The sequence below is a fragment of the Saccopteryx leptura genome, chromosome 7, assembly GCF_036850995.1.
Source record: "Saccopteryx leptura isolate mSacLep1 chromosome 7, mSacLep1_pri_phased_curated, whole genome shotgun sequence".
NCBI classification, from domain to species: Eukaryota; Metazoa; Chordata; class Mammalia; order Chiroptera; family Emballonuridae; genus Saccopteryx; species Saccopteryx leptura.
In genome coordinates, this window is record NC_089509.1 from 46,838,258 (window position 1) to 46,851,907 (window position 13,650).

The window sequence follows — 13,650 nt, forward strand, 5'->3', positions numbered from 1 at the left end:
AAACCTTACATAAAATTGTTCTTTGTCTGGTTCTTTTACTTTAGAGCTTCTATAATCTCTGATCTAATTTACTGTTGTTTAGTATATACTTGCTATCCATTTTGAGTGACACAAATGTGCTTCAATTTAGTTTGATTCCAGCTGTTATAATAAAGATAAAGGAAAATCTTTAAAACAATGTCCCATTATCAATAAGAATATTATTTATTGACTCTTTTACTTCTTTAATGCTTTTCCTTCTCCCATCTGCTCCCTGGCCATTCCTTCAGCGGACATTTATTGACCACTATTGTATGCCAGTTATACACTGGAGACACAGACAAGAGTGACATCTAGTCCCTGTTCTTAATTCCAGTGTTGTACCAGGAATGGTAACATGACTTTGTATAAGAGGCCTTTTCATAGCCCATGTATATATTTTTTCATGTATATTATTTTTTTTTAATTTTATTTTAATTTTATTTTTTTTCTGAAGCTGGAAACGGGGAGAGACAGTCAGACAGACTCCCGCATGCGCCCGACCGGGACCCGACCGGGACCCACCCGGCACGCCCACCAGGGGCGATGCTCTGCTCACCAGGGGGCGATGCTCTGCTGTGACCAGAGCCACTCTAGTGCCTGGGGCAGAGGCCAAGGAGCCATCCCCAGCGCCCAGGCCATCTTTGCTCCAATGGAGCCTTGGCTGCGGGAGGGGAAGAGAGAGACAGAGAGGAAGGAGGGGGGCGGGGTGGAGAAGCAAATGGGCGCTTCTCTTATGTGCCCTGGCCGGGAATTGAACCCGGGTCCCCCGCACTCCAGGCCGACGCTCTACCGCTAAGCCAACCGGCCAGGGCCGGAAAAGCTTTATTTAGAGCATATCCCGGGCGAGGTTCACTGGTCCGCAAGACAGGGGCCAGGGAAGTCACTGTATATTATTTTTTTAAGATCATGTTCAAATGATTTGCCATTAGCTCTTGTTAATTGTGAAGATGTTTCTGGACCTGGGACTTAGTTTAGGCAGTTTTAATATGTTGTTATCGTAATTTCCTGAAGAGCGTAGAATTGATTATGGTAGTAAATTTTCTTCTAAGTCATAGTTGATTTCTCATTGGTTATTGTTATACTGCTAATAAGCTGATTAACATACACCCACTGCCACTTACTACATTTCAAACACCTTTATTATACGCAGTTGATTTTTTTTTTTTGTATTTTTCCGAAGCTGGAAACGGGGAGAGACAGTCAGACAGACTCCCGCATGCACCCGACCGGGATCCACCCGGCATGCCCACCAGGGGGTGATGCTCTGCCCCTCCGGGGCGTTGCTCTGCCATGACCAGAGCCACTCTAGCACCTTGGGCAGAGGCCAAGGAGCCTTCCCCAGCGCCCGGGCCATCTTTGTTCCAATGGAGCCTTGGCTGTGGGAGGGGAAGAGAGAGACAGAGAGGAAGGAGAGGGGGAGGGGTGGAGAAGCAGATGGGCGCTTCTCCTGTGTGCCCTGGCCAGGAATCGAACCCGGGACCCCTTGCACGCCAGGCTGACGCTCTACCACTGAGCCAACCGGCCAGGGCCCTATGCAGTTTTTATTCTGTATTAAACACAAGCCAGTGCTTTGTAATTTAGTGTTTCAGTTCAGCATGCCAATGAAGAGTTTTTCATGAATTCAAAACTGAGGAAGTGTATATTTAATAAAGCTAGTGATTAGATTTTGTAATATAATGCGTGTCTCTTTTTTTGGAAGGGAAAATATACATGAATAGTAAAACTATGTAAAGTACGTACAATAATATCCAAAACTGCTTCCTTGGAGCATTTCATTTCATTAGATATTTAGTCTGCACTGTATTATATGAGTCAGGTCCTCTGCTGGGAACTGGGTATTCAATGGTGAATAAGACTCAAACCTTGCTGTTAAGTAACGCAATCTTGCTTTTGTGTTAGGGTAACTGTTACATCAACTGGCTTGGTGATGAAGAGAACTGGCTTTGGCATACTGTATAGGTAACAAATTATAGTGGTCTAACTGGTTGTGTCTTCTCACTTAATTATTCAAGTCCTCTGATTTTTGGTTTCCTCATCCATAAATTGAGAGTATTAATACCAACCTCTTAGTTGTTGAGAGGATAAGCCAAGATAATTTCTATATAGTCATTTAATTAATTAGCCTGATAAAGATATGTAAAAGTGATACATAGAAAAGTAATTGATTTTTACAAATTTTTTTCCTATGAAAATGAGCTTGCCTATTGAGAAATGGCAGTTTGAAGGAGATATTTCCATTTTTCTTTGAAGGTAATGTTAAAGCACAGCAAATACAAGTCAGTCCTTACTCCCTTCATTTACTCTCCCTACCACCTTGCTAACATGGTCAAGCTCCAAACTTGAGTCTCTAGAGACTTTTATTCCTTTATTTTATCTGGAACTGTTGATAAGCCTACCAATTGTCTTGCTTTAGTTTGTCTATGAGAAAGGAATGCAGAATCCATTGATTTTATGTAGGCTGATGAGTAGTCACCATATAGAAATGGTACTATGTCCATATCAGACCAGTGACCCACAGATGACAGTCTCTTTCATTAATAGTCCTTGAGGAGTTCAGTTTTTTGTATTTTTTTTTTTAGTGGTGGGGGGGGGGGCAGACAGACAGGAAGGGAGAGAGAGATGAGAAGGATCAGTTCTTTGTTGTGGCATCTTAGTTGTTTATTGATTGCTTTCTCATGTGTGCCTTAACTGGGTGTGGGGGGCTCCAGCAGAGTGAGTGACCCCTTGCTCAAGTCAGCAACCTTTGGCTTCAAGCCAGCGACCATGGGGTCAGATCTATGATCCCACACTCAAGCTGGCAACCCTGTGCGTAAGCTGGTAAGCCCATGCTCAAGCTGGATGAGCCCACATTCAAGCCAGTGACCTCAGGGTTTTAAACTTGAGCCTTCAGCATCCCAGGCCGATGCTCTATCCACTGTACCACTGCCTGGTCAGGCCTGAGGAGTTCAGTTTTTAAGATCACTTTGTCAGCCTGACCAGGCGGTGGCGCAGTGGATAGAGCATCGGACTGGGATGCAGAGGACCCAGGTTCAAGACCCCGAAGTTACCTGCTTGAGCGCGGGCTCATCTGGTTTGAGCAAAAGCTCACCAGCTTGGACCCAAGGTCGCTGGCTTGAGCAAGGGGTTACTTGGTCTGCTGAAGGCCCACAGTCAAGGCACATATGAGAAAGCAATCAATGAACAACTAAGGTGTTGCAACGAAAACTAATGATTGATGCTTCTCATCTCCCTCCATTCCTGTCTGTCTGTCCCTGTCTATCCCTCGCACTCTCTCTCTCTGTCTCTGAAAAAAAAAAAACTTTGTCACATATAAGTCTAGGAAAACCTATCTTGCAGGAATATCAAGATTCTAGGCATATTGCCATAATTTTAAGTGATAATACTCAGTATAACTATATGCTATTTTAATTTTAATTAGGAATTTTCCTAAGGAAATATATACCTTTAAATGTCTCTCCCTTATTTGTTTTTGATGTTTTCATAAAGTGAGTATTTGTGGATGCCAAATTAATAACACTGTGTTATAGTAGTAGTACTCTGCTTTGTTTACTGGGTCAGTTTGGGTGCTCCAGGAAGCAGATGCCAAAATGAGATTAGATATGCAGGAGATTTTTAGGGATAAAGTGGAGACACCTCAGACCTCAGTACAGTCTAATCCTGTGGAAGAGAAACGGAAGGTAGAGCTGGGTAGCAGAAGCATCGGACTACAGCATATGCCTAAGAAAGTATCAGCCAGGCTGATGGGGAGTCCTTGAGGCACAGTTTCCCTTTAGTGGAATCCCTTATTTGGCAGGTATGACTAGTTTCTACTCCTACCATGGTGCTCGGTCATTGGCTAGCAGCAGCCCAAGGGAAGCATGACCTGGAGTGAACCCTCAGAGGATCCAGGGATGTAGCATATGGAGGTTTTGAGTTACTGTGTTCTCCACAGCAAGTTCTGTTGAATGGAAGTCTGAGGAGGGCAACACCATGACTGCCACAGTTAATAACACTAGGAACTGTGAGGCACATACACATGTATTATTGCATTTAATCATACACATCACCAGCACTGTGAGGTGTCATTGATGCACAGTGGAGACATTGAGAGGTTAAAGAATTTACACTAGATCACTTAGCTAACAAGTGATAGGGCTGGAATTCTAACTTAGGTAGGATTCTGACACCAGTGTCTCAAGCATTTAAACACCTATACCATACTGACTACATGCATAAACTAAAAAATCATGCCAAACCTTTTAAGACTTAACTATATGTATTTAACAAAGTTTCATGAATCTAAAAATATCTATTGATAGTTACCTTTGCCATACTGGTTTCTAAAGATGATTTTGTTTTCATTAAGGCATATATGTTTAGAACTTGTGGCTTTTCTGTTTGAATTTTTGAGGCGTGTCTTCACTTGTCAAAAAAATAAATATGCTAGTTATACCCCATCCCCCTTTCCCAATATATTGAAGTTGTACTACAGATCTCTAGCTACAGTAAGCAATTCTCCAAGGATGAAGAAAGAAAATGTACATACACATAGGAATTTCTTTTCCAGAGCTAAAATTGACATTTTATAAATAATTTCCGTGTTGCAAACTTGAGACTAAGAAATCACAGCAATTCAGCGGTATGCATTTGGCATGAGTCAGTTTTAGTTCGTAGTGCTTTTCATTGGAAATGGCATAAAAAGTAAGATTTCTTTGAATTTTTTATGCTGTGGGCTTACAAGAGACACAAGATGTTTTTCTCTTATAGATATCTGGCAGTGCATGGCAGCAGAAGTAACGAAATGGTCACAAATGCCAGAAGTACCTCCCAGGTCATATGCACTCTTAATTTTTAAAGACTATGGAAACAGCCTAAGCAGTTGATAACAGGTCATTTCTAGAAAGGATATTTGATATGGGGTGTTGGTTTTCTTCCCACAACTAGCAGTTTCATAGTCATTCAGAGATTTTATATGGTGATAGGTTTATATGATTTTAAATAAATACCTGGTAACTGGATTGTAACTCTTCTCTTTTTTTTTTGATGTTTGACATTGATTTTGAAGTCTTAAAATTTAAAAATTATTCTCGCTCATTTTATATATAAACACTTCCCAGAGTCATTGACTTCAATATAAGTATAATTGAAAATGTCAAAGGGAGCAGCACCTACTGTTAAAAATGAGGGGGAGGATTATTATGAATTATATAATCACTGCCAGAAGTGCTTATGCATTTTTCTTTCAAACATCTTTGTATTAAACTAATTTTAAGAGCTTTACTTAATAATTAGACTCCTTTATATGTATATATTGGAAACTATAGATTGGTGCTTCAGAAATTTAGTTTATTCTTTCAGTGACCTAGCAGTTGATATGAAAACACGAATTTAAAAATAAATAGCATATTGGATAAACTGTACTATACTCATGAATGAATCCAAAAAATATGGATTAAACGGAATTAAAAATAATTAGTTTTGAATCCTAAACTATACTCGTTATTAAATTGAAATGATAGGTCCTTGACCCTTGGTGTACTTGGAATAAATGTGGAACACAGTATTGTTTTCAAAATTATTTTGCTTTTATAAGCTAAGACAGATGTACAAAAAGACATAGTTTTTATTTTGTATTGGCAGCTTCCAAATATTTAGTATCTATTTCCAAGAGTTGCAATTAGTAAAGCAACCATGGTACTGAAATCTGCACATCCCACAAGCTAATTATATTTGCAAGGTCAGAGTGAATACATATTTTCAGAAAAATAAAGGGTTATATAAATATGTGTCTTCTACTTGGCTGTTATATCACAGTTTGTTGATCTGGAATATAATGTGTACAATTCACAAATTTGTCTGATAACAGAAAGTGGTGTGTGATTGTGTTTATTTTACTAACCAGTATATTCACAGCAATCACTTCCAAATATCTCTCCAGTAAAGATGTGTTAATTACAAAACAGACAAGGTCTTCTATTATATTAAAGCTACTAACAAGAAGACAGCAGGAATCACACATGTAAATAGCATCATCAACCCCTATTTTAGTCCTCTGTTTTGATCTGTGAGTTGCGCATAGACCAAAGGTGCTATTAAAGACTGAGTGTATGAAATAGGCAGCATTATATGAACAAAATTTATTCAACAAGAAAACAGACCTTTAACATGAATTTAACAAGCCTGAGAAATTATAAACTATCATATGCTGCAGATTCATGCAGTGATAATAAACAAAAAAGGAAAGTAAGAGGTTTCCCTAAGCTAGCCAAACTGCTAATGGTTTTGTTATAAGCTGTCTACTGTTGCAGTGACCTCTGAAAAGTCTCAAGGCACTTGTACCAGAAAAAATTAAATGATCAGGCTGGTGAACAGAGATTCAATGTGGTGTGTAGGACTTCATGGAAGGGAATTATAAAAGTGTAGTAACATATTCCTGAAAATAGTCTTCATACTTTAGCTTGTAAGTTTTTATTACATACTAAGGAGGTAGGTTTTGTGTAAAGTTTTTTGGCTAAATTACTATTTGTATTTATAAGACATAAAATGAACTGATTTAATGTATATATACTTTAAAACAAACTGTTTAGAAAAGTCATATAACTCCTAAAAAATGGGTTATTTTCCCTTTCTCTCCAACTCCCTATACCTTAATTAATCCTTAGGGGTTCTTTGTTCAGTATATTATATCCCAGACTTCTATTCTTAACCATGGAGTGACCACTTTGCTGTCATTTTATTGCATCATTCAGTAAATACATAAACATGGAGAAACGCCTTCAGCTTGCACACACCTCCCAAGTGCTCACTAGGGCTTTTTCTTGAATCTTACTGTGGCGTAATTAACACCTTCTTTACCCATTGCTCATTAGTGCACTGGACATTAATGAGTCTATTTTGATAGGTTGCTCTAAAGGAGAAACCCACTTATTCTCACAGCACAAAAAGCAATTATAAAATTGTACAGAAATTAAAATGTAGACTATTGAGATTTATATTTTTATTGTGTACTAAATATAATTTTGGTCTGCAGGTTGTTGAACATGTTAGTTTCCTTAAGACAGTTGCTATAGTGATGGTAGCAAATTAATCTTAGTGTAAAGTATTCATTTTCTATTCGCTATCATATTGCTACTCAGGAATTGTCCATCTAAGCATGACATTTCACATAGGCCATCATTTATATATTGGTTGAACAGTATATTAAATTTAAATTTTTCTCTTAATTTTTTAATAGAATTTAAAATTTTAACTCATCAGTTTTTAACTGATCATGATATCTACTTAGCTGGGACTGATTATCATTTTCTTTTTATAAAATTTCACACCTGCTTATAATTGTCTAGAGAAATATTGCAGAGATTTTTGCATGTAAAGTAGCTAGAAAGTATTAAGGATAAAAAAAAGTATATAGGCATTTTGTTGTGATATATAATGGAATTTTCAGTTTTGTAGGTTTTTTCCCCTACAAAATGATTTTACTAAAATCTTGAAATGGAACGAAAGTATTCTAAAAACAGTTGGACCAGAATGATGCTTTAGGCACTTAAATATTTACCACTGATAGTAAGGGTGACAATTATTACCGTATTTTTTGTTCCATAAGATGCACCTGACCATGAGACACACCTTAGGGTTTTAAGAAGGAAAATAAGAAAAAAAATATTCTGAACCAAATGGTGTGTTAAAATATTTAATAAAATACTTACTGTATTTTTTGTTCCATAAGACACATGGGCATTTTCCCCTCTACTTTTGGGGGGGGGGGAGTATGCCTTATGGAGCAAAAAATACAGTAATTCTGTATTTATTTAAGTTGTACATCTGTCAATCAAAATGGTCGCTTTTCTTTTATCTACAATTTAATTTTAACAAATGCCTTTTTTTTTTTTTTTTTTTTTTTTTTTGGTATTTTTCTGAAGCTGGAAACTGGGAGGCAGACAGACTCCCGCATGCGCCCGACCAGGATCCACCCGGCACGCCCACCAGGGGGCGATGCTCTGCCCATCCGGGGCATCGCTCTGTTGCAATCAGAGCCACTCTAGTGCCTGGGGCGGAGGCCAAGGAGCCATCCCCAGCGCCCGGGCCATCCCTTGCGCCCGGGCCATCCCTTGCGCCAGTGGAGCCTCGGCTGCGGGAGGGGAAAAGAGAGACAGAGAGGAAGGAGGGGGGGAGGGGTGGAGAAGCAGATGGGCGCCTCTCCTGTGTGCCCTGGCCAGGAATTGAACCGGGACCTCCGCACGCCAGGCTGACGCCCTACCACTGAGTCAACCGACCAGGGCCAACAAATGCTTTTTAATAGAAAATCTTAGAAGGTTTTAAACAACTCTTAAAGTATTTATTATAATGTCTAATATTAGTACATATTTTTATTATTGCTTTATGGAAAAACATGAATAGAAAAAAATTTCAGTATAAGGAAAAGGTATAGACTTAGGCCATATTTATTTATATACAAATGTGAAAGTTGTCATTTCATCATTTATCCTCTGGATTATATGATTGTATAAAATATATTAATACAGTGTGTCCGTAAAGTCATGGTGCACTTTTGACTGGTCACAGGAAAGCAACAAAAGACGATAGAAATGTGAAATTTGCACCAAATAAAAGGAAAACCCTCCCAGTTTCTGTAGGATGATGTGGCAGCATGTGCGCATGCACAGATGATGACGTAACACCGTGTATACAGTGGAGCAGCCCACGGCCATGCCAGTCAAGATGTGGACGGTACAGAGGAAAGTTCAGTGTGTTCTGTGGCTTACTAAATTCGAATCCGTGACCAAAGTGCAACGTGAATATCGGCGCGTTTATAACGAAGCGCTACCACATAGGAATAACATTACTTGGTGGGATAAGCAGTTGAAGTAAACCGGCAGTTTGGTAGAGAGACCCCGTTCTGGTAGGCCATCAGTCAGTGACGAGTCTGTAGAGGCTATACGGGATAACTACCTAAGGAGCCCTAAAAAATCTGTGCATGAGCCCACATCGAACTGCACTGAATAGGTATGAAACTGGAAGGGTTTTCCTTTTATTTGGTGCAGATTTCACATTTCTATTGTCTTTTGTTGCTTTCCTGTGACCGGTCAAAAGTGCACCATGACCTGACCTGTGGTGGCACAGTGGATAAAGCGTCAACCTGGAAACACTGAGGTTGCCGATTCAAAACCCTGGGCTTGCCTGGTCAAGGCAAAAAAAAAAAAAATGTGCACCATGACTTTACGGACACACTGTATATATCCAAAATATACTATTGGATTATATTACTGTATAAAATGAAAAAAATTTTTCACAAACTTGTTACATCGTGCATGTTCTAAGGATACTTGGTTTTATTTTGAGGCAAGAGGAATCTTTGGGGAGATTCAAGCTGTTAGAAATAAAAGCAAAATTCAAAATTGACTTGTTTTTTTAGCCTGTCAGAATGGACAGAAGCCTTAGATTATTCACTGGTAATGCTTTGGTGTAAGTTTGTACTCTTTGGTACTGTTGACCCTTTGTGGCAGCATCTTAGAAAGGGGTGATTTTTGTTTTCTTTCTTTAAATCTTTTTCTGTAGCATACAGCATGTAGTAGTACTTAGCACACAGATTTTTTAGACTTGATTACATTTCAGTTAGCTTAACTTGAATATAACTTTTATTTTAATCTCTGGTATTCTCAAGTAATTATTATACAAATGAGAACTAGTCTAGTAAGTAATAGCTCTTAAGATGGTAAATCCAAGTTGTTTAACACTGTTAAAGACAAATTTAGAAATACTATATTATCCTGCTTCAAGAATTTTTTATGTGATAAATGTATTGAATTTATTCTCTTGATAATTGATTTCAATTCCCTGAAAGAGGCATCTGTCTTAGAGTCCCAGTGATTTACTTAAAACTTTACAACATTTTAAGAGCTTTAATAAGTTCTTTCAAAACCATGGTAATGAACAGAACATAGCTGTAAGATAGTATGTGATTCTTGTTAAATCTCTTAATATATAAGAGCTAACAAATGACATTGTATTAAGAATTTAAATCTTTCTATATAGATATGTTAAATACACTTAGCACAAAGAGGAAACCAATTGTTTCTTTACTCTGAACTTTGTGCCATATCATTCTATACCATGTTCCTAGCTTAAAGCACAGATGACCTTGGTTTTCTTGTGTTGTGCCTTCTATTCTTGACAGTAGCTTGGACACTTAAGAGCATCAGACAAGGTATAGTCTTTTATAGTCACAAGAAGTAAAAGGTATCTGACTAGAAGAGAATACGTGGAGCAAGTGCCTTGCTGGTTGTAATTTTGTTGTCATTTCAAGTACTGTGGTGGTATAATTGATGTGACAGGGCTGGGCCTTAGATGTGGTCCCTTAGCTTGTGCTCACTTTCAGTTTTAGTTTCTCTTTGTCATTCATTTTGATTAGGTAAAATTTAGGTGACAAACATATGCACACCAATGAAAGCTGTTTGGTGTAAGTTTTTGTAATGACATATTTCAATAATAAAGATGCAAAGTTAATATTTATTTCCTTACTGCTTCATGAAAATTGCAATAATTGGTGTCACCTTACATTACAAGATTGAGGGTGGTGTGCTGATGGCACAGTCAGCAGGAGGTTCTTTTTTTATTAATATTATAATTAAATGATTTTCTGGAAATAGGCCAGAAACAGATGCAAGTTGATCGTGCCTTGTCCACTGTTGCTTGGCACCATCACTTGCTTTTTAAAAAGGAATTGACCTGACACCTTGTTTTTACAGGTTGTTATTGATGCCTTCAGATTGATCAATGCTAATATGATGGTCCTAGGACATGAACCAAGACAAACCACCTCAAATCTGGGTCACTTAAACAAACCATCTATCCAGGTAATGTGTGTATCTGATAATGTGTTAAAAACTGTTTTACATTTCAAAAGCCATTATCATTATAAATGGCCATTCTAAGATTTAATACTTAGCGTTTAATTGGTTTACAATTATTTTTTCTTGTGCTCTAAAAGATTATGTAAGTATTGTTGCAAAAGTTAGATTTACTTATATATGAATCAGTTTTTAGTGTAGTATTTAAACTTTACTAATAATTTGAAGACACCCTTTTTGGAAGCATAGTAGAGCCTTTATCTTAAAGATTACCTTACGGTTTTGCATGGTTAACATTGGTAGTAAAGGATCAATAGGAGTTTCAGGTGAAATATATTAGGTATCATTTTTAATTGGTTAGTAGAAGTTTTTCATAGTGGCAAATAATGGGAAAATTGATGTAAACTTTAAGAAATTCCCAGAAACAATTCTCGAATAGTACTTAAACTTTTTACTTTTTCTGATTAATCCTTACCTTTAAAACAAATCCTACAAAGCACATCTATATATTACCTTTTATTAGAGTTGTATTTTGTTTGAAGTGATGTCAACCACCTTTGTTATAGTTATGCAGGCACTTAATATCCTCATGAGTGATTAATTTTTTTTTTGTATCATTCACATGCCTCATTATTTTTACACAAATTTTTATTGTCTGAAAAAATTATTTTAAATGTTTTTAAATACACCACAACCTGTGTCTATATAGTTAATTGCTTCTCTAAAGATTAATTAAAAGAACAGAAATGTCATACATGGTTAAATAGAATACGCAGGACAAAGACTTGAGAGTAGCTATTGCTCTTCCCCCTCTGAAACCTTGCCCTGTCATTCCATTGTCTTTGGGGAGTTGTGGCTTTAACAGTTAACCACAGTCAAGCCGTTGTTATACTTTGATAACTTTATACTTTTAGATGTTTACTTTTGTATCAGTCATTCATCTGAAATGTCATTGGAGTGAAATGTTTTGTTTCAAAGGATTTGAGGTGTGTTGCTTTTGGAAAAAAAATAAAATTTTATAAGTCAGGAAAAAGTGCAAAATATAATTGGAAATAACTACCGGTGTTTTTGATAGGGTACAGACAAGCCCATGCTTGCATGTTCCAAGAGAATATATTATTGGACCTGTTTAGCCTGTGATAATGACCTTTATTATAATCCCCCATAGCATCATACTACTTCATTATTTTTTTGCAAAAGGTTAAGTAACTTTTCACAATCCAAGATCATTGTGATTACTGCATGGTATGTTTCTGCCAGAAGTTTTTACTAATTGCAAGTCAGCAGCCACCTGTTGCAGATTTCACCTTTAAATTTAAACCTGCTTTTTAACCTTAAAAATTGAGTATAATCAATACTAAAAATCTGTTTCTTTACACATTGTCCATTTTGTATTTTTGGTCCTACCTTATAGTCTGTAATTTAAGATGGACCTTATAAAGCAGGTTCCAAACCCAAGTTTAAAAGACCTGTATATATACTATATAACTGCTACAGCATCATTTTTTTTCCTTATTTTAGTTTGTTTTGCCTTCCAATGAAAATCTGTAAATATATTTATTTCAGTTTATATAGCGCCCATCAGACATGTATCTGGGTGCTTTACAGTATTAGACAATTTCGATTCTAAAACACTCAAATGGGATCAAGCCAAAAAATGACAGAACAAAGCTACACCTTAAAGCAGTTTAGTGTTCTAAGACAAGCTACAAAGAAAGCAACCCAGAAGAACATGAAGTGAATGGTAATACTCATAATAGAATCTTAATATATTAATAGACTCAAAATTTGTAACTTGTGGATGAGAAGCTATTCAGAAAGGATATGCTTTTTATTTTGAAGGAAAACTAGTTCGTATTGAGATGGGTGTTGCTCCTGAACCAACTTTTAAGTAGTGGGGATAGGAACCTAACAGCAGCCATAGCACTCAGGCTGGTGGTCGCTGTGTTTTTCTAATGTGGACTTTTTTTTTAACCTTTATTCTTATAGTAATGCTGAAAAATTATGATTCATTTGGAAACAAGTATTTAATAATTTGAGGAAAGTTTCTAAAATGTTAACCAAGAAAAAGATTACAAAATAAGATATACAAGTTGCAAATATATATATTTTAACAATGCCTATATATTTACATCAAAATGTTAGTATTACTTACTTTTGGATGGAAGGGGGTTTTTTTCTTAGTTTTCCTTCTCCAACTATTTTTTCACTTTCCACAGTGAAACAGGTATTGCTTTTAGAAAATGTTATTTTAAAGCACTAAAAACAATGTCAAAGTATCTACTGCAAGACAAAGCTAATAGACAAAGTTTATATTAATTTTCATGTTTTAAATAAGAAAAGTCATTAATCCTGGTACAGAAGGGAAAGTATAGTGACTATAGTAAAGACTTTTTTGTTAATATTTATATATGAGACTTTCTATCATTTTGTGAATACAAAAATATAAATAATTAAAATGGTGATTGATTTTGAAGTTTATTTCACTGTGATGATCATTTGTGTACTTGTTTTAAATTTGTCATACCAACAGAATTATAAAGCTGTACTCTAAAGGTTAACCAGAGAAGCATAGAAATAACCTGAAAGTTAGCAGGATCTCAAAACTCCACTTTGTCTAGTTTCTTCTCTAAACCAGTCTTCCTAGAATAGATAGCCTCTTAGACTGGTACTGAGTATTAACCTAGGCAGAACTTTCTTCTTGAACGGGTGGCAGGCTTTGAGCAAAGAAAACAATAGGCATTCCAAAAACCATGTAAAGTAAGTGCTATTAGTGAATCCAAAATATCCTCCAAACAGTGCT

General features: G+C 36.7%; 1 protein-coding gene across 1 annotated transcript in view; it reads left to right on the top strand.

The window, feature by feature from the left end:
* The window catches only part of PSMD14 (proteasome 26S subunit, non-ATPase 14), a 114,255-nt gene that overhangs the window by 78,389 nt on the left and 22,216 nt on the right, over positions 1 to 13,650 (top strand). Inside the window, exon 8 of the mRNA XM_066345907.1 lies at positions 10,746 to 10,853. Within this exon, the coding sequence (XP_066202004.1) occupies positions 10,746 to 10,853 (108 nt within the window). The remainder of the gene's footprint in view (positions 1 to 10,745; positions 10,854 to 13,650) is intronic.